At 35.6% G+C, this 20,990-nt stretch overlaps 1 protein-coding gene across 1 annotated transcript in view; it reads left to right on the top strand.

Annotated features, from left to right (window-relative positions):
* The window catches only part of LOC145693463 (beta-catenin-like protein 1), a 69,056-nt gene that overhangs the window by 42,301 nt on the left and 5,765 nt on the right, over window positions 1-20,990 (top strand). The window contains exons 7-10 of the mRNA XM_081769491.1: window positions 1,631-1,779; window positions 7,681-7,862; window positions 10,860-11,038; window positions 20,671-20,869. Coding sequence (XP_081625617.1) covers window positions 1,631-1,779; window positions 7,681-7,862; window positions 10,860-11,038; window positions 20,671-20,869 — 709 coding nt within the window. The remainder of the gene's footprint in view (window positions 1-1,630; window positions 1,780-7,680; window positions 7,863-10,859; window positions 11,039-20,670; window positions 20,870-20,990) is intronic.

Below are 20,990 nucleotides of genomic sequence, written 5' to 3' on the forward strand. Positions count from 1 at the left end.
AACTTTGCCCGTACAATAGCCCATTCAATATAACACCATCGGTGGTGATGGCGAAGTTTCTTGTAAGGTGAGTCCGATAAAAACCGAACAGTCATCTATATTGGCAAACTTACTCCTGACCCTGTTATTTCCTCGAAACAGATAATTCCTCCCTCCCTCTTTCAACACTTAAATATGTTTCGTGCCTTGTAAATGCAAATTGATGAGTTCACTGGGTTTGGTGTTTCTGCTGTAAAACCATTCTTCAAAGTGTGTGCTGTATACTGTTCATTTTGGGCATCTTTATTCCTTAATTACAAAAATAGACCTTGAGTGAAATTTACAAATGGGCCTCCTTTTGTACTGAACAGCCCACTGGTCTTCACTCCTATGTTTTGAATCAGATAGACTCGGTGATTTTTTTTCTTTGTAATCCTTTTATGCACGTAAAAAGATTAGTATGGATCAAAAGATTGCCATTGTTTATCGTTCTGTTGAATAACAAACAGCAAGTTCCTCAGAACTAGGTCTTAATCTTCATCTGAAGTGTAAGACTTGCTGAAATCAAACCAGAGTTCATCTTGTTTATTTATTTATTTATTTATTTTAAAAAACTTCATACTTATTACAAATATTTAATACGTATTTCATGATTTTTTTCCGTCATCCTTACTCAACGCATATTTGTAAGTCTTCACATTCAACCGTAATGTTTTCGTGAAAAACTAATATAAACTTCTTTGCCCAACACATACATGATCAGTAGTTCAGTTCTCTTCGTACACTTTTGAAAAATGAAATGAAATCTTTAAGTTTTACGTCCCACAATTATGCCGGCTAAGCTAAAGGAGACGATGATAATGAGAAACGAATGAAATGGTGGAATGAAGAAAGTAGGAGGAAACGGGAGGACCCCGAGGAAACCCACGTACACGGTGTTTGTCCACCATAAAGTTCATTTGGTGGGGGCTGGGATCAAATCCAGGACCCCAAGCACCAGAGGTGAATGCTCTACCGCTGAGCCACCGCGGCCCTACTCGTACACTTTTGAATGCCGTCTGTGCAACTTACTGCACAAAATTGTGAAATTATTTTTGAGGAACCTCAGAGTTGTGAATTTCAGCGGAATCTACACAAACCTTTCATTTTCATACAGGATTTATTTTAATATATTGATGGAACTGAAGCTACTTCTTCGCAATCTCCCTTTTTTCACATTAGGGTTAATTTCGCTCACATCATTCGTACACTATCCCAACATTATTTTCATGTTTCAAGTTTTAGTTCATCTTTCATTAGTGTGTGTCACGCCAGTAACGGTGCCATATTGGAATAATACTCTAATTTGAAATCCGAATTCCAGTATATTTAGAAGATGTGTTTGGCTTGAAGATTTTCTTGAAAATTACACATTAGGAAACATATCCAAATAGTTTCAAGTGTCTATAAATTTCCCTTAGCAAGGAAAGAAAAATACAAGATGGGAAAACGGAAAATCGAAGAAAAAGTCAACAATCAACAAGTAGTCATATAAACTCTCTCGAGATCACAATTGTATAATGATTGTATGAATTGTAATAAGAGATCCATAAAATTAGAAGTTTGTTGTTTATATTTTGAACTTTACATCATATACTTTTTTTTATTTTAGTTTTACAAGAGGCATGACCCAGTTTCGAATGAGGAGCATGAAATGATGGAAAATTTGTTCAATTGCCTTTGCTCAAGTTTAATGTATGCTCCTAATCGTGATGCTTTCTTGAAAGGTGAAGGACTTCAGTTGATGAACCTTATGCTGAGGTAAGCACTTTGTGTAGTGAGGGAATGAAATTAAGAAGAAATTGTTGGGTAAACTGGAAGAAAATTATTTTTTTACAACTCTTAGCGCATTTGAATTCTCCGAAAACAAACCATTCAACTTATCAAAAATTTTTCTCTTCAGATATTTCTTGTAGATCTTCCTTGACTCTTTACTTTATAGTCACACATTCTTCCGCCATAATATCCATTTCATTGACAGAGATCACAATCGAGCTGTTGTGCTTAATTTTCGTTTTCTTTTTTTCGTTTATTTCTACATGACTAATGTTATGACATGTCTTTAGTTCACGATTTGAAATATGATGAGTGTACAAAATATTCAAGATAACACAGGGAGAACTGGAAAGAAATTTCAACTCAAGACATGCACCTAGTTTGAAATAATACAATTTGTTTATGTTTATTTTCATTATTTTATTTATTTCAGTATTATGCAGTCCTAAAACTTTGGCAGCACCTTACGTTGTTCGAATTTCTTCGAACCTCGTCGGTTAAAAATCGTCTACTTTTCTTCTAGCTTCGTTATATCCCAGTCACCGTTGCAAACTCGTTCTATTAGAATTCGTCATTAATTTCGGAAATAACCCGGTAGATTTATTTTATCGAGTTTGCCACAAATTTAATTTGTATAAAATAGGTACCTCCCTCGTCTATATATTATTATTATATTTATATAAAACTTTGGTTTCGGCGGGAGCTCATTTGGTTCGGATTCCACGTTAATCAGTAGGTCCACGTCTCATTATAGCCTCGCTGCTGAACGGAACGTTAAGCTCAAAACTTTGGTTTCCAGTATATGATGTAATATATTATTTTTAAACGTTTCGAAAGTCTCAGTGTCAGTTCCTTTATTCTTTTTGTAGGCCTACCGGCAGGGTTTGAAAAAACCCGGGCTTTTTTGAAAAAGCCCAACCCACCTGGGCCCATATGGTTTTTTTCGGGTATTTTCGGGTTTAATTGGGTTTTTTCGGGTTTAATCGGGTTTTTTCGAAATATTTCAATGTCTTTGGGGTAAAAGTGTTAAAATATGATTTATATTTCAAGACTGTCATTGTCACAACTTGCAACAATTTTCTACTCACTGCTGTTTTAAAAAAATGGCCGCCATTTTGAAATTTTACATTCGATCGCCGAGAAAATCTATACATCAAATTTAGCATATCTCGTGCTTCCACCGTCAAAATTTCAACTTAAAAGACTGAAAATTGCGCTTCGTAGCGTGGATACTCGCTGTTTTGAAAAAATGGCCGCCATTTTGATATTTACGTTGGTATGCCGCCAAAATTATACAGGAAATTTAGACTGTCTCGTGCTTGTACTCTGAAAATTTTAACTTAAAAGGCCGAAAGTTGTACCTGTTTAACGACCCTTTCAGCAGCGAGGCTATATGAGACGGGACCTACTGATTAACGTGGAATCCGGACCACATGAGCTCCCACCGGGAAGCAAACCCGGGTCCCACGACGAAGACGCGTACACTAACCGCATAGCCATGAAGGAGCTCGGCAGACAAACGAACAAATGTAGATCAAATCATCCAGAAGCCTGACTGACGTTTGTCAAATATGAATACCAAAGGGGGTCTATTAATTTAAAACAAAGATACAATTCATGTTGTATGAAATAAATAAATGTTTTAAAATGTCTTATATGAAATTAACATCTTTCAGCGTAAATAAACCTGTCATATTTTCTCCATGAGAGTACGGAACATCTCAGATCCCCCCCCCCCCTTTACTTTCCAACACAATGCAATGAACTGTAGTCTTGTTATGAACAAAAGTATAATAGGCCGCGGTGGCTTAGTGGTAGAGCGTTCACTTCTAGTGCATGGGGTTCCTAGTTCGATCCCAACTCGCGCCAAGTGAGCTTTGTGATGAACAAACACCTTGTGTGGGGGTTTTCTCGGGATTCTCACGTTTCCGCCTACTTTCTTCATTCCGTTATTTCATTCATTTCTCATCATCGCCGTCACCTTGAGCATAGCAGGCATAACCATAAGACTAAAACTAAACGATTTTATTTTATTTTATTTAATTTGATTTTTTCAAGAATATAATAGGCGAAAGTTCACTAAGCAGCAGCTGCTTTTCTCTGTTCGTACCCTGCAATTAATTGTACAGACTTAAGATGCCTAAAAACTTAAGATGTGCTATAAAAATGTTTTACAGGAAAACAATATGCAAATTATTTAAATCAGTGGTACAATCTATCTTCAATATTCTTCGCGCGTTTAGCAATATTTATTTACATGGCTGTATTTGCCAAAATTACGTTCGTCAGTTTAATCTGATGAAAAGCGGATATTTCTCCTTGTGTCGTGTGTAATTGTCAGGACCACATTTACATTTTTCTAAGACTTGGACCAAAGCACAATTCTGTGGCCCTAGCCTCTGATAAAGATTATAATTCTTGTTAATTTATCTAATGTGTTGCTGGAGAAAAGGTCAGTCATCTTCCCTGATTGTAAATGTAGAAGCACTCAAATCCTTTTTTTTTTTTTTTTTTTTTTTTAATACTCCGGAGAGTATCCATCAAGGGCAATGGAAAAAGTAGCATTGCAAATTTCGCTCGCTATCAAGTCGAACAGGGTGATGTAATAACTTCCTCGAAACTGTTACATGCAACAGTGTACTGTTCATTCATTAACTATAGGATTCCCAGCCAATGTCAGATTTTTTTTGTTTTTCACTTTTCCAGGGCTTATAGTGGTCTGGTCTCTTGTAAATAGTTGAAAAGTGACCAAAAGCACACGAAAAAGTGACCAAAATCTCATCATGCCCCCTTTTTTTCCTTTGTCAATTTCTCCATCACCTCTCTCTTTGTTGTTTTGTTTCATCTTTTCTTCTTTACTTCTTCTTTTTGAGCTTTCTCCTTTCTTAGGTTTACTATGTGTGCTTTGTAGTTATGGTAAGCAGACTTAGCAGATGTAAGAAGCTTCTGAGTAAGTGGAACCAGTTCTGGGCTACTTACGAATTTCTTCATCTCAGACATTATATGTAACTTAGCATTGAGAGTTCTCAAAGCCATGAAATATTCAAATTCATACCTACTCTTAAGAAGAACATACAAGAAGCATAATGAAATTTCGTGAGTTTTTCTTTACCAAATCATAAAATTTCGTAACACTCTCAAGAGTGAATTTGGGTGCGAATTAGGCCGAATTTTCATCCATGCGATAGAAGTGTGGTTTGCATGCGATTTGGTAGCGTCTAAAGCCGACCATAGACAATTTTGGTGGTAAATTTTGACCTTTTATAGAACAAAATTTTCCAATCTGTACTTACATTTGTAAAGATAAAAAAAATCGTGACCCAAAATCTAAATTTCGTGACTTTTTCGTGACATTCGTGACCGATAGGCACACCGATAACACAAAACGAACATGATGAACCACACAAATACACACACACACAACGTTGAGCGGAGCGTTAACTATTACGAGAGAAAACTAAAAGGCTATTATGATAGAAGAAAGAATAAACACAAAAGTGCTCTCAACCCCACCTTGAGAGCTTAAGCATCTACCAACCATCCACTGTGCTTTAGAAAGAATAAAAGCTGAAGTGAGAATGAAGCTGACTGTTTCACATACTGAAACTTTCAGAAGAGTAATGAGTAACAAGTTTCTGCCTTTTTCCATTTGTTTTTATATTTTTCTTAGAAAACTGCCAATGCAAAACATAAATCACACGAAAAAGTCACTTTACCTCCCAAAAAAAAAAGTAACTTTTAGTGACAAATCTGAAAAAAAAGTAACTTTTAGTGACCAACGAAAAAAAATAACTTTTAGTTAAAAAAGTGACTCGCTATGAGCCCTGCTTTTCGAATAAGTTGATATTGATAGCAGAAATGGAACGGAGTTAAAATACGAGACATTTCCCTGTCCTGACTAAATTTACGGGACGTATGGCAGGCTTAAGCGTAAAATAAATAGTTTTATTGTTGAAGTATTAATTTCCGATCCTTCTGCGTTTAATTCGGGAATTCCCCGAGCATTTCTTTCACGGCGTGTACATCAAAACTTCCACTAGTACGGAAATTTGAAATAGTAAGCGTCACATAGTCTTCGGAACCCCGAGCATTAAGCTTCTTAAATTTGACAAGAATTTTTACGCTATTGCTGGTGTTGATTCTACAGAATAATTATTTGAAGAGTAGCAACAAATGACTGAACTAAACTGTTATTGTTCAACCAAATTTTAGTTGAAAAAAACTTGTGTTTTACATCAAAGGTAAGATATAATACTAATAGTTTTACTAATGTATTTACATATGTACTATTAGTACCGGCACCTATGACCTTAAATCCATCAAACGTATGAGGGATAATGTCCCTCGGTGTCACCAAGTCGACGAGCACACTATTCGCGGAAAATATTTTCGAAAGTACAAAATTTACTTCAAATTTTACTTCAAATAGGCTATACGTATAATCCATACATTAATTTGTTCTATAACTATATCAAGGTAAGGTAAGTTTTTTTTTTAAATTCATTTAGTGCATTCAGAAATTGATAAAGGTCTTATGTTGAATGTTGCTGTATACCTTACCGTGATAGCCTCTAATTCGACCGAGGAAAGTCTAAAATCTGATAAAAATCACTTACAAAGTGATCACCTTAGTTGTACCAATATTAACCTTAGATATACTAACAAATAGGTCAAAAACCCAGGTGGGTTTTAAAGTGAGTTTTTTCAAGTGGGTCCAACCCGAAAAAACCCACCGGGTTTTTTCGGGCTGGGCCCACTTGGGCAAACCCTGCCTACCGGCTGGTCTAGTGACTAGCCACACCTTAGTTCCATGGATTCCCAGGTTCGATTCCCTGTGGGTGAGCATTTAAACATGTTACGGTGGTACGGATTCCGTAGATCCACCTCTCATATGGCTTCGATACTGAAAAGGGACGCCAAATTTCAACAAATTTTTATTGTAAAATATTTTTACATGTAGGTTTGTCAACTTACATGTACAGGGAAAAATACAGAATAATATAAAATTTGGAAAAGTGTTACGGTAATGACAAATAAATCTACTGTTTGGAAACTTTGTCAAGTATTTCAGAAAATATAAACGTTCCTGCGCTGGCCTGCACAAGGTATACTTGCCACATTATATGTGATATATTTATGGGAAAAATCATTCAAAATAAAAATCAAAAATTAGATTTTGCACCTTCAATTTCAACCGTAATCGTGAAACGGACCATATCTCAGAAAGTGCCCATTTGATTTCCTTGAAATTGTGTACTAAGGTAGCCCCGTATGTCCGGCATAAGTGTGCCAAATGTTAACTTGGGCCAAGAAGGGCCTGGAGTCGACAATGATTTTTGTATGACCATGTCAGGAGAGACACCTGGGGTGTCAATGTGGCCACTTGCCGATTTGTTGTACTGGTGAAATAAAGTGTAACTGACCTAGCAGTAGTGTTTTTCTGATGCAATCTGTAATTCAGTAATTCTTTGTGGATCTTTGGAACTTGACCTAAGTATATGAACATTCTGGAAGATTCTCGAATCATCCGAAACATTCTAGAATAATCTAGAACATTCTAGAAGGGTGTAGAACCGTGAGCAAAAGATTTTAAAATAAGGTAAGAAATAGTATGTTTTTATTGACACTTTTATTTTCATGAAATGAATGATACAGGGCATATTTGTGAGAATTGCTAAAATGTTACAGAACCTTTAGAGGTAACTGCACTTGTATCATACTTGCTAGGTATAATAAGTAAATATTGTATGTAATTTTTTTTTAAATTCTTGTTTGTTGATGAAATTTAATAGTTAAAAGAAATGAACAGATTTTTGTGATTAGTCCTTGGGAAGCTTGACGTAAATAAACATGTTTTTTAATATTCCGTAATTATTTTCGTTTCAGAGAAAAGAAGTTATCAAGAAACGGGTCACTAAAAGTTTTAGACCATGCAATGTCTGGACCGGATGGCAAAGAAAATTGTAATAAATTTGTTGATATTCTTGGACTTAGAACTATCTTTCCTTTATTTATGAAGACTCCGAAGAAGAACCGGAAGAAGATTCTCACAACCGAAGAACACGAAGGTATATTTTTGTGTATATTGTAAATTATCTATATCAGGTCCCCTATCTCTTATTTCTTACCTCAGTATGTTGAAAGTTATGTCATTCCTCAATGTAAGTTTCTTTAAGAGCTGCAAATTTTTTGCACTTCAACATCATAATTCCATGACAGCCAGAACTCTTCTTTAGGGGTGTGTTTTGACTACTGGAAAATTGGTTATGTTAAAAGTGTCCGACTGGAAAATAAACATCCATGGTGAGTGTCTTTCTTTGTCGGAAACAGCCAAAAATCGCTAGGAACGAAGTCTGGTGAGTAGGGAACATAAGACTTCAAAGTTATCAAGGACATTCCGAGCTGGGAATGTCCGACGAGCAGGTACATTGCCTTGATGAAAAAGCACATGAGCAAGTTTCTCGGATGGTTTAGCTTGCAATGCTGGAATGGCTTAGTCTTGAAAACATGTTCGTAAGATGCAACCATCACTGTAGTACCCTCTAGAACACAGTGATTGAGTAGGCTATCATCACTTTCTGAGCACTGGTCGTAACTCGAAATTTCTTTAGTGGCCTAAAGTCTGTGTACTTTCGTTGTGACGACTGTAGTTTCGTTTTAGGATTGAAAAGCAGTACCCACGTCATAGTGACTATTGACAAAACACTTGTCATGGCATCATCAAATGTTAACATTGATTGACATATTGTTACTCGCTCAGCCTTGTGATCAGCAGTAAACGTTTGGGAACGCATCGTGAAGAAACTTTCTCATTTACCAGTCTTCATGGAGAATACTCTCAAACAAATCCTGTGGAAAATGCTGTCTAGAGGCAATATCACACTCACTTAACTTGCGGTCCTCTACAACAGCTTCCTCCACCTTTGCAAACATGTTTTCGGTCCGATTTTCTCGTGGTCAAAACTACTTAAGTTCATTATTACATGAGTTCAGCTTTCTTAAACTTTTGCACCCAGAGCTCCTTCGTAACTATATGGAGACACAGGTTCTTTTTCTGGCAGAAACTCATATGGCCTTGGTGCTGAAAGGGAACTAAATTTCAATCAAGCTCTCGAACATATTTTCATATTCATGATACTTTCATCACATGTCTTACTAATAATCGATAGGTGCCACACTACTCAGGTGGAGAAAACGGATGGTCACACGGTGTTCTTACGCACTGAAGATTGCCATGAGTAGTATCGAAACCACCTTTCACTTTAGCGGAGGCTGTAGGTACTACAAGTGCGGCACAGTGTAATGTGACACGAGTCGTCAACACGTTTTCCTTTTTCCTAAGTCGTTGGTGAGGATGTCTCGCAAATTCACGGCTAATGTTCAGTTCATCAGCAGTCATTCGCACAGTTAGTCGGCGATCGTTCGAGATTAATGTCTTCACCTTTTCAATGTTTTCATTTGTGCAAAAGCTTGACGGCCTTCCGCTACGGGGATGATCAGAAACACTATCCTGCCCTTCTCGAAAACGGCCGAACCACTCGTAAACACAGTTCGACACTGCTTGATCTTCATAAACCTGTACCAGCATATCATGGATTTATTTCGGTGTCTTGCCAAGCTTAAAACAAAACTTCAAATTGATCCGTTGTTCATTCATTTTTCTGTTATCAGTTTGGAACTGAACACACGAACACTAACTTGGTATGATGGGTCTCACACAGACCACAATTGACTCACAACTGAACAACGATGGGTCCACAATGGCGACACCTGTCGCTACACCTGTGCAGTGTTTCGTTGCACCAGAGTTGCCAGGTCGAGCACAACGACTTCATTCATCGAACCTTATAATCATAGGTTGTATGCAGAATATTTTGCTATTAAAGACTCAAAGCTACTAAACCAATGAAACTTACACCAGTGTCTTCAGTGAATCTGGGAGTTGTTTAAGCTGTAATAACTTCTCGTCTCCTGGAATTCGCCAATAGCATATAGCTAATTATTTCGTGGACAATTTTACTATTATTAAAATTTCGTTAGAACTGTTGAACATAAAAGCATAAATATAGGTATACCAAGCATTTTTGTTGCGGAGAGAATTAAAGTGAAGTCCTTCTTGTATGGTATAATGGCAGGTTTTTTATTTTTATTTTATTTTATTTTATTTTATTTGATTTAACTGGATTTATATAGCTAATCTTGGCGTGTAGGAGCTTTTGGTACGCAGTTAATGAGCACCATATTCGCTTATACAAAATTTATAAATTCCAGTCTCGAAAGATTTCGTGAAGAGGGTTAAAAATGATGTGGTGGATACAAAATTTATAAATTTCATTACTGAAAACTTTTGGGAAGAGAAAAAAATTGATTTGGTAGATACAAAATTTATAAATTCCAGCACGGAAATGTTTGGAGAAGAAGAGAAAATTGATATGGTGGATACAAAATTTATAAATTTCAGTCCCGAAAAATTTGGAAAAGAGGGAAATAGTGATATGACGCATACAGGGTGAGGAAGGTTAGCTTAACTATTATGCATAAAGGAATGATTTTTTTTTTTAAAACGCAGAATACAAGTCTCATTTATTTACGGGAATTCATAATGGACAATCCTAAAGATACACATAAGTAAATCTACATCTCTCTTATTCTGTTTATAAAGAGTATGACTATTAAGAGTATGTTATCACAAGTGGTCATTTTCAGGTTGTGGATATATTTGTAGAAGTTAGACAGTGTTTGCGTTTTTAGTTGTAAATTTCTTTGCATTTATAAAGAAAAAATAAATCGTAGTATCTACTTAGAAGAGAATCTTTCCAGATATTATAATACAAAATACTGTATTTAGTTCACAATGAAGAGGATTCAATTTATCTAAATACTGACAAGCATAAGAATCAACTGGTAGACTTCACCATTCTCCCGAGGAAGATAACAGCCACGTTGACGAATGAGTCTAGATGAAAGCTAACTTTGTAACATCTGTGGTATTAAATTTCGTTGTAAAAATTGTTATTATTATATTTTGCTTAATAATAGAGATGTGAAACTTTTTACGTTTTCAGAACATGTGGTGTCGATCATAGCAAGTATGCTACGTAATTGCAGGGGACCACAACGTCAGAGATTGCTGAATAAGTTCACTGAGAACGATCATGAGAAAGTGGATAGACTTCTAGAATTGCACTTCAAGTATTTAGAGAAGGTAGAAGAAGTAGATCTGGAAATTGACAGAGAGCGAAGAGTAAGTAAATTGTATTAGAATTCGATTATTATTTAAAAAAAAAAAAAAAAAAAAAAAAAACGTTGGGGGTAACTTATCCTATTATAGTCGACAGATTTCAATTTCAAGAAATAAGATCTATTGGAAGCATAAATGTTGCCGTACGGTATTTGCATCTTAGTACCACTTGTTTTTTCTTTATTAATATCATAAAGAATATACACAGATATTCTTTAGTTTCAGAGAACTGGATGAAGATTGTTCATTTCATTTTGCCTTACGTTAACATTCCTTTTACAAAGAAGTATTTCACAAGTGGTATCTTTTAATGATGTAGCATTTCGTATTGATTAAATGGAAATTAGTTCTACAAAGTAGAACAGTATGTTTCATTTGTTTGGTGAAGTTTAGGATTCCTTTTTAGCACCGCGGTTATATGAGACGTGGACTTACAGTTTAAGATGGAATCCGAACCACCATAATGGGTTCGAGTCTTTTAATGCTCTTCTACCGGAAATGGAATCCGACACCGTGTGTACTGAATTCGCATACGCTAGCGAGTAGACCAACAAGTAGGGCAGAACTGTCTTAAATTTCAATCTTATACGAGGACTTGGAAAAGTTTCTACAAACTACGTATTACTTACAGTGACACTAATGTTCTGCTGTTATAACGTTCAGAAGAATAGACCTTCCTGTGTTTAAATTATTTTTGCTTGTTTAAGCCTATTTGTTTATTTTTCACGTTAGTAGTAGTTTTTGTGAGAAATGGAAATTTCTTGTGGACATTTTCGGACAATTATTTTGTTATGATTTCAAATGCTGTTTAACAGTGAAGCAATGCATCGAGCAAGTTCATTTGGCTTTTGAGATGAAGCTCCAATAGGGCGGTGTACAATTGGTTCTCCGAATTCCAGCGTTTTCGCACAGTTCTCAGAGATGAATTCCGTGAAGCTTGTCAACCCACATCTGTTCTTGCGATTCAGACATCTTTGAGCATTGACATGAAAGCAATACATAAGATTTTGCATGATCACCTGAACGTACGAAAACCTTGAAGCCGTTGGATCCTACACAACTTCATCGAACCTCAAAAACAGGCTCTTCTCAATTGGTGTAAAGAAATGTTAAGAACATCTAACTGAGGTAAGTAAAATTTTGTCTACTACATCGTTACATGGGACGAAACTAAATTGTTTTCATACGAACCAGAAACTAAACAGTAATTCACTGTTTGGATGGTTCAAATATAGCCGAAATCAACAAAAGTTATTCGTTCAAGGAGTGCTGCCAAGAAAATGATTGCTTGTTTCTTCGGTTATACCAGATATGTGGTAACCATAGCTTCAGGAGATCGAAGGAATGTAGATACTGAATGGTATACAACAATTTGTTTACCAGGGCTCATCAATGAATTGAGTATCCAAATCATCGCAGCATCCTTCATCACAACTCCATTTCCCACTTAGCACATTAAACTGTTGTGTCATGATCAATGACTCGTTCGCACTCTACCTACCTATCTACCTCTGTGGCCTATGGAACCCGGAGGATCAGTGCCGCGTCCACAGAAGATCTCCATTGATTCTATCCCTAGCCAACTTTATCCAGTTTCTACTTTGTATTTCTATTTCTGCGAGATCCATCTTAATATTGTCCTCCCATCTGCGCCTAGATCTTCCTAATGGTCGTTTTCCGATTGGACTTCCAGTTAAAACTTTGAAAGTGCCCATTGTTTGTACTCAACCTGATTTAATACCTAATGATTTCTTTTTGATCTCACACGTGAAAAACAAGATCCGTGATGACCGATTTTGTGTTACTTGAAGCAGTTGTTGATGCATTCCGAACAGTGGATTCTGAGGTACTTTTTCAAACTGCTGTGAAAAATAAACGAAAAGACTTAAACAAACAATCAAAGATAATTTAAACGTTCTTGTGAATTTTATAATAGTGGAATACTAGTGCCATTGGTGTTAGTAGTTTGCAGAAACTTTTCCAGCAACACTAGTAGTACTGTCACGTGACTAGATATCAGTATAGCATCCAAGTAAACATTTCTCTGTTATGCCATATTTTTTCTTTCTACTTTCTCTCCTGCATGTCGATGTAATGTTTTTCAAAACCACTTACAGTGAGCTTCCTATTGTGTTGTATAATTTCCTGGTAGGTAATTTATTTTCCATGCCTGTTTCAGGATCCCATTGTTTTAAGTACATGCTTTTATATGAATCTTCTTCGAAGCAAATAGTAATATGATTATTCTACAGTAATTGCTTCTACAGCACAAAAATGTAAACTCAAGTGCTTACCATTTTTCTAGGATGAAACTTCTCTCTTTTTTTATTATATTCTAGTTCAGATAATCTAAAAGCGATATAAATTCCATATGTATATGCATTAATCATCATCATATATGAAATTAATGGAAGTATAATTAAAAAGGATACAGATTCGTTGTAAAACGAGTTTCGAAATTTCGCAGTAATAAATATTACCAAGTTACACATTTTCTTTCTTTCTTTGTTTCTTGTGTAACCCTTGCAAGTTTTAGAGATTCAAGGTCGCATCATTAAAATGTAGTCTACTGTGTCATTGATAGTTGTATGTATAGAAACTGTTTTAATTATTTAATAATTACATCAGTTGCAGAATATATTGTAACTAAGGTGACGCGTACTTTCCCTACTATAAGTTTATATTTTTAAAACTATACTGGTGCTTGATATGTTCTACATGGCTATATATAATAAAAAATCACAACTAAATATGTTGTAAATAATTAAGAATACCATTTTTTTAAAGTGTAAAAATTGTAATAAATATAACTATAAAACTTTCGTATTTATCCGGACGCCATCGTATGAACAACTCAAGTTATACGTTTGACACAAATAGTGTTACTATAGAGATTTATGTAAGTTGTAATTAATTGTTGGAAACTATTATCATATTAAGTCAATTAAATATGAGCATCCATTTTAAGTATCAGGTCTGTGAAAATACATGATAAATTCTGAGATTAAACTTGCGATCATAATAATTTTCTTTTATTAATTATGTTTTATAACTAGAAGCTGTCCTTGCTTCGTGCAGTGGTTAGTGCGCTTGCTTTTGAATGGACAAAGTCTCGGTAGGTCTTCCCGGTGGGAACACTCGATTGATTACGTGTAACAGCTTTTTCAGGCCAGCCATTCCGACTGAGGTTTTCCTGGGTTTTCCTCATTTACACCAGGCAAATGGCAAGATGGTACCGTTTTACAGGAACGTCATCATAATAGCGTCATTACAGCTGATATTTTGACAGAAAAGGCTTTGCCTTTATACTCACAAATTTATGGAAAGGACAACTTTAAAGTGACGGATGGCTGTCTAAATTTAAAAAAAAAAAAAAATCATCGAATTCACATGTTAACAATCGACTGCAAGAAGGTTTCTAGTGACAATGGAGCTGTAGAACCTTTCGTACAAAAGTTTAAAGAACTTCTCTCGGTCTCTCAGCCGAGCAAGCTTACAACGCGGATGAAACCGAGTTGTTCTGGAAGATGCTGCTCTGACAAACATACTTCCATTGCAATGAAGACGCTGCTGATGGCCGGAAGGTACCGAAGAACTTCATCACCATCATGCCGTGCGCAAATGCTGTGGGAACGCACAAATTAGAACTTTCAGTTGTCGGAAAGTCAAAACATCCTCGTACATTGAAGAACATAAATCTGCCACTCGCTACAAAAGTCAAAACAAGGCATGGATGACAAAACTTATTTGTGGAGTGGTTTCAGCGGTATGTAGCCAGTGGTACGCAAATTTTTAAAAAGCAAGAATTCCAGTCAAAGCATTGTTACCCCTCGACAGAGCACCCGGCCACGATCCAAACGAAGAAATAACCTCTAAGGACGGTCTTATCAAAACCCTATTTTTGCTGGCGAATTGCACCGCTTGCTCGGGATCTGACATTCCTAGTTCCTTCTAATATCTTTTAGTTATAACACATTAGAATATAAATATTTAGTACAATTCGTTAGTTTCGAAGAATGGAGGAGGAAAAGAAGGAAAGTGTATTTGAGAAATATTTTATAAAATATTTAGTTGTGCGGATTTTCCAGCTATCATTGTTTACAAGAAGCATGAAGAAATACCATATGAAATGCTGTATATGAAACGAAGTAAATGTTAGAGTAAAAATAGTACGTGTCTAAGTTTATTGTGAAAGTAATGCTGGTGAGACTTCACAATATCGGTATATATATATATATATATATATATATATATATATACTAGGACGAGTTGAATTCGGGTAACATTTTGGTGGGGTAACGGAACATGGTGGAATTGGTGCCCCGTGGCGTACTGATAGTGGGAAATAAAAGAATTTTGCATTAAAGTACTGTTTATTGGGGACAACTTTACTTTGAACAGATGGATTTTATGTCAATTACAGCCAGATATGGAGTATATATTGTATACAAATTCTGAACTGCTACCTACAGTAGTATAGTGGTACAGATTGCAAACAACGTCAGATCGGAGCTCTATCCAGTTACAAACTAAAATGTGTTAAAAGTAATTCATTCCAGATTCGTTTGTAGATCACAACGTTAGCTTGCTTGTGGTGTGCTTTCAATTACTACCACAGTGTAGAGTGAAGAGTAAATATTTTCGAATTCTTACATGCTAAAGCAACTGGCACCACCAACTCTCATACAAAATTAGACTTTGTACAGAAGGTATTTCTGTTCAAGAATGTTTGGTATGTAGTATTACACAATGTCAAAAAGAATGACCAAAGACAATAGTACAAACAGCGGATACTTCTTTAACATTGCGTTCAACATCGACTGAAGGGGACGCTGATACTCTGGTAGAATAATTTGTTGATTACGCACTAGAATATCATCAAGTAAAAGTGTAAGGAAAATGGGAGTACTCTCCCAGTTTAATAGTTCCATGTAGGTAGTAGCATTAAGATCGATTTTTAGCTGCTTTTTATCAAAGCAGCGAACTTGAACACTGCTGAGAGTCTTCTTTCTTGTTTGAAGAATGTGCCGACGTGAAATTGTTCTTATGCTTTCCTGTTCATCAGCAACAGGTTTCCAGGCTGGCAGAAATAGGAGTTATTTAAGAGGACGGGGAGAATTATGATCTGGTCCCCAGTAGGAAGTTTGTGATACAGTAATACCATGAAGTAATAATTCCTTGCATCATCTTGACAATGTGAATGGAATATAGAACCATATAGGAGCATAGAAGTTTAGTACAAATCGTAGAAACGTTCTTCCTCTGATGGGGATTCGTCTGAAATGTACAATCGAAGTAGTCGGTTATCATTAGTTAGCCATCGTGCATGGCTTAAGACACCTGGCTGTTCCGTTTTCCAGTATTGCAGAATGCTAGAATCTGATTTTGCGCCCCTTGCTGAATTAATACGCATATATTTAGTAAATACAATAGATCAGAGCTTAGATCTTTTGTTAATGGCTCAGGAACATCAGTTACAGAGACTGAAGGTCCTTCATGTATCGCTGGGCCAGTAGTTCTCTCATCAAGCACACACATTCTTCTACCAAAGTAAAGCACACACATTCTTCTACCAAAGTATCCGTGTCATTCGATCGATGTCGAACGCAATGTCAAAGATATATCCGCTGTTTGTACTAGGGTCTTTGGTCAGTTTTCTCGACATGGTGCAATATACTACAAACCAAACATTCTTGAACAGAAATACCTTCTGTACAAAGTCTTAATTTTGTATGAGAGTTGGTGGTGCCAGTTGCTTTAGTATGTAGGAATTCGAAAATATTTACTCTTCACTCTACACTGTGGTAGTAATTGAAAACACACCACAAGCAAGCTAACGTTGTGATCTACAAACGAATCTGGAATGAATTACTTTTAACACATTTTAGTTTGTAACTGGATAGAGCTCCGATCTGAAATTGTTTGCAATCTGTACCACTGTATTACTGCAGGTAGCAGTTCAGAATTTGTATACAATATATACTCCATATCTGGCTGTAATTGACATAAAATCCATCTGTTCAAAGTAAAGTTGTCCCCAATAGACAGTACTTAAATGCAAAATTCTTTTATTTCCCACTATCAGAACGCCACGGAGCACCAATTCCACCATGTTCCGTTACCCCACCAAAATGTTACCCGAATTCAACTCGTCCTAAAATAAGAACTCAAAAGGAATTGTACGGCTGAACTACTTTTATGCAATACGACTTTCTTATTTCATGTCCTAGGTATATTGTTGAATATTTTCAAGTATACAAAGTAGTTTATAATACACTTGAATTCATAAACACATTTCATTAGCGTTTATGTAATCTCGATGAATAATAATAATAATAATAAAAAGAGGACCATCGAATCACTCTCTTTAAGTAGAAAAAATCGACATGATTTGGAATATTCCAGGCCTGGATCGATGACTTACCTACTAGAGTTTCTTTGTTTTTCTTTGACCGAATTGGGATGAGGTTTCCATTCTTTCTTAAATTTGAAGTTGTTCGGTCGGTGATGATACCCATACACGTGAATTACAATGACGATGGACTGCATATCAACAACACATTCCTGCAAGATATGTAAATGCATATGCACAGTATTTTTGGTGTAACAAATGATATAGCAATTTACACATATATACAAATATTGCCTTTTATAAGTTACTATTTACAAAATTTACAATAGATTATCTGGCATGAGTCAAGAAAGAAGAGGCAAACACAAACCTTACTAGAGTGAGTTAATAAAGGATAGGATCGAATGATGAACATTTGCTCCTACACCAATTAATCTTCATAAGCCATGGTGTTTGTTATATACTGTAACTCAGTGGTTCCGAACCGTCGTCAACTGATAACACATTTTATAAACACCGACGACATCGCAAGATATTTACTCGATTTTTTTTTATTAATAACAATATAAATAGTAATAGCATAAGACTATACTCTACGACTAAAAAATGAAATCTGTAAGTTTTACGTCCCACGTTTATGCCGGTCAGGCTAAAGGAGACGGTGATTATGAGAAATGAATGAAATGGTGGAATGAAGAAAGTGGGAGGAAACGGGAGAACCCCGAGAAACCCACGAGCACGGTGTTTGTCCACCACAAAGTCCACACGGCGCGAGCTGGAATCGAATCAGGGACCCCAAGCACCAGAGGTGAGCGCTCTACCACTGAGCCACTAAGACTATAAGAAATTGAACATTCTATCGTAAAGGTGTAAAAGCTTTTTCAGACCAGCCATCCTGAGAAATTTTTACTCATTCACACTAGGCAAATGCCAGTATGGTACCTAACATACAGGTCTCAGGCCACTTCCTTCCTGTGACGTTAGTCACATATAAACTTTTCTTCTTTTTAGGGAAAAAAAGATTGTAAATCTTATTGCAAGTGGTAATGTTTTGTTGATGAGATAATAATAGATGGCAGTGGTGGTTGGCTCACAGCTTGCTATGCGTGACCACGCCCCTCTTCCCCATTGCCCGTAAGCAGCGAGCCTGTGTTGGTTCGTAAAAGAAGACTGATTCGATCGAGTGGAACGAAGTTCCTTTCTTTTTTTTTTTTTTTTTTTTTTTTTTTTTTGTGTGTGTGTGTGTGTGTTTGTTTGTTTGTTTGTTTTACACGATGTCCGTTTTCGTCTTCGGATATGTTGTGCGTGTAGTTAAAAGGAGGATTTTGGTGAAAATGTAGTAATTAATGTTACCATAAGTAACTTGTGTTAGCTTTAAACTAAATAATTGGAGAATTTCTTTTTTTAACAAAAATTTTCTCTAAAACATTGACTTAATGAAGTGAAATGTAAAGTGAATTTAATTGAGAGCAGTCTTAAACTTAATATAAAGTTTCGGATTTAAATTTGTTGAGTGAATTAATGTAATATAAAATTAAAGCATATAATCTTAGGTTTATTAGATCAGGGTTTAGACTTGTTATCTTTAAAGTTATTCGTTACCTGGTTGGGAAAATAGCAAAGACAAAAGTGTGGGTCATGCTATTTGACTTATGGTTAGGAACAGGTTTTTCTTGTCAAAACTTATTTCATTTTCTCTCTCATTGCATTTTGTGTGCGTGTATTTTTCTAAACCTGTTTGAATTTCTTAGCGAATTAAATTATCATTCTTTAAAACTGATAAACTTATTGGTTAAATAGATTAAATATAGATAGTTACTTCAAGATTAATAAAAGTTGTAAAAGGGGAGTAATTAAATGAAGCTTAAAACTGTTAAAAGTGTAAGATGTAAATCCTTCAAATAAAGAAGAATTAAATGTTAGCTTTCTACCGTTTATGTGTAAGGAATTAAAGGCTTGTTGAAACACTACTAAAATCCTTGTATTAAATCTACTAAAATACTAAACCCTTTAAAGGTGACTAATTAAACATTAATCCTTTTGACCTTAATTGCTTAAGACGAATTTTATGTGAAAATGACCTTTTGAAAATATTTAATTGTTATATAAACTTGTGAGTTATAATAATTCATATTAAAATATAAAATTGAGTGAATGGTGAATGGCTCTTAGTCGAGATTGGCAACCTTTTTTTCTCCTATACCAAGGAAGTAAGTAGCTGCTGAGAATTGATAAGTACTGTTTTTAGTTTTTTTCTTGTAGACGTTATACTGGATGTACACTGCACTGAAGGTTGCGTGAGTAAACCTTAATAAAAATAAAAATTAAACTGAAATTACCTTAAAATAAATACAGAGTGAATGAATTCCGATTTAAACGTCAGTAACACTGATCTTTTTGAAATTTTCGACCAACTGCAATTGTGAAACCTTACCATCTTGCAATTTGATCTGTTTATTGCCTTGCCTTTTTTATATCAGAGACAATTAAATTTTCTAGAATTCACCTCTCGTCCAACAAAACTAATAAGCCTTTTGAAATTATAATAAATTGTTTGAAAATATATGTATATTTCAAATAAAGGTTATTTTGTGCGGTGCTCATAAGTGTGATGTATGGAAGTCGTTAGATACTTTTTTTACTTCAGGATATCAAATACTCTTTCAGCTTTTAGATCTTAATACGTGCCTTTCAAGTAAGATCGTTAGCAAATTAAACTTTTTATTTCCGTTCATAAGTTGCGAGGAAGAAATAATTTCTGTTAACCGCAGAATGTATTTTTCGTCATATAATGACAGAACCGGTGATTTCCTCATGTATATGACATTCCTTCTCCCCTTTCTTCGGATAGTATGCTTGCCGAGGGACGTTATCCCTCATATGTGATGGGCTTAAGCTTGTAAATACCTGTAAGGCCTAGCAATATGTATAAATAAATAAGTATAAGAGAGTTGAGACATTGGTGCTGGCACTCCAGGCGTTGACTGGTACAGTCGTGTCTCAAAATTGATTTTAAGGTTTTATTAAAGATTTCATGATAAAAATAAAATGTGTCTTATAAACTCTGACTTATAGATCTTCTGGATTGATTTAAAATGTATTCTCAGTTTCTAATATTTTGCAACAACCCCTTGAATTGCGCGACATACCGGCTGGGAAACACTACTTTAACGTATTAACACCTTACCTTCTGTGTAACACTATGCACTATTGAATCATTTCTTGTAATGCCTACTTCCGACCTTGGGTGACATGTCAACATCTTCATTTTGTTCCATTACAGGACCTGGATGATGATGATGAGGATGAAGATGAAGCAAATTATCTCCGTCGACTCGAAGGTGGCCTCTTTACACTACAACTAGTTGACTATATAATTCTCGAAGTTTGTACAGGCGGACCTTCTAGTATAAAACAACGTGTGACCCAAATTTTGAATCTTCGTGGTGGTTCGTTGAAAACAATACGACATGTTATGAGAGGTAGGTTGAATTTTATATGTGGTTTTATTTTATATTCTTTAATTTAAGGAATTTCTCAGGAAATGGCCGGCATTCGGAAAACGTGACATACACCAATATTGTGCTTAGGGAACATGTGGGT

The sequence above is a fragment of the Thermobia domestica genome, chromosome 8 (genome assembly GCF_964235325.1).
Source record: "Thermobia domestica chromosome 8, izTheDome1.hap1.1, whole genome shotgun sequence".
Taxonomy (NCBI): Eukaryota; Metazoa; Arthropoda; class Insecta; order Zygentoma; family Lepismatidae; genus Thermobia; species Thermobia domestica.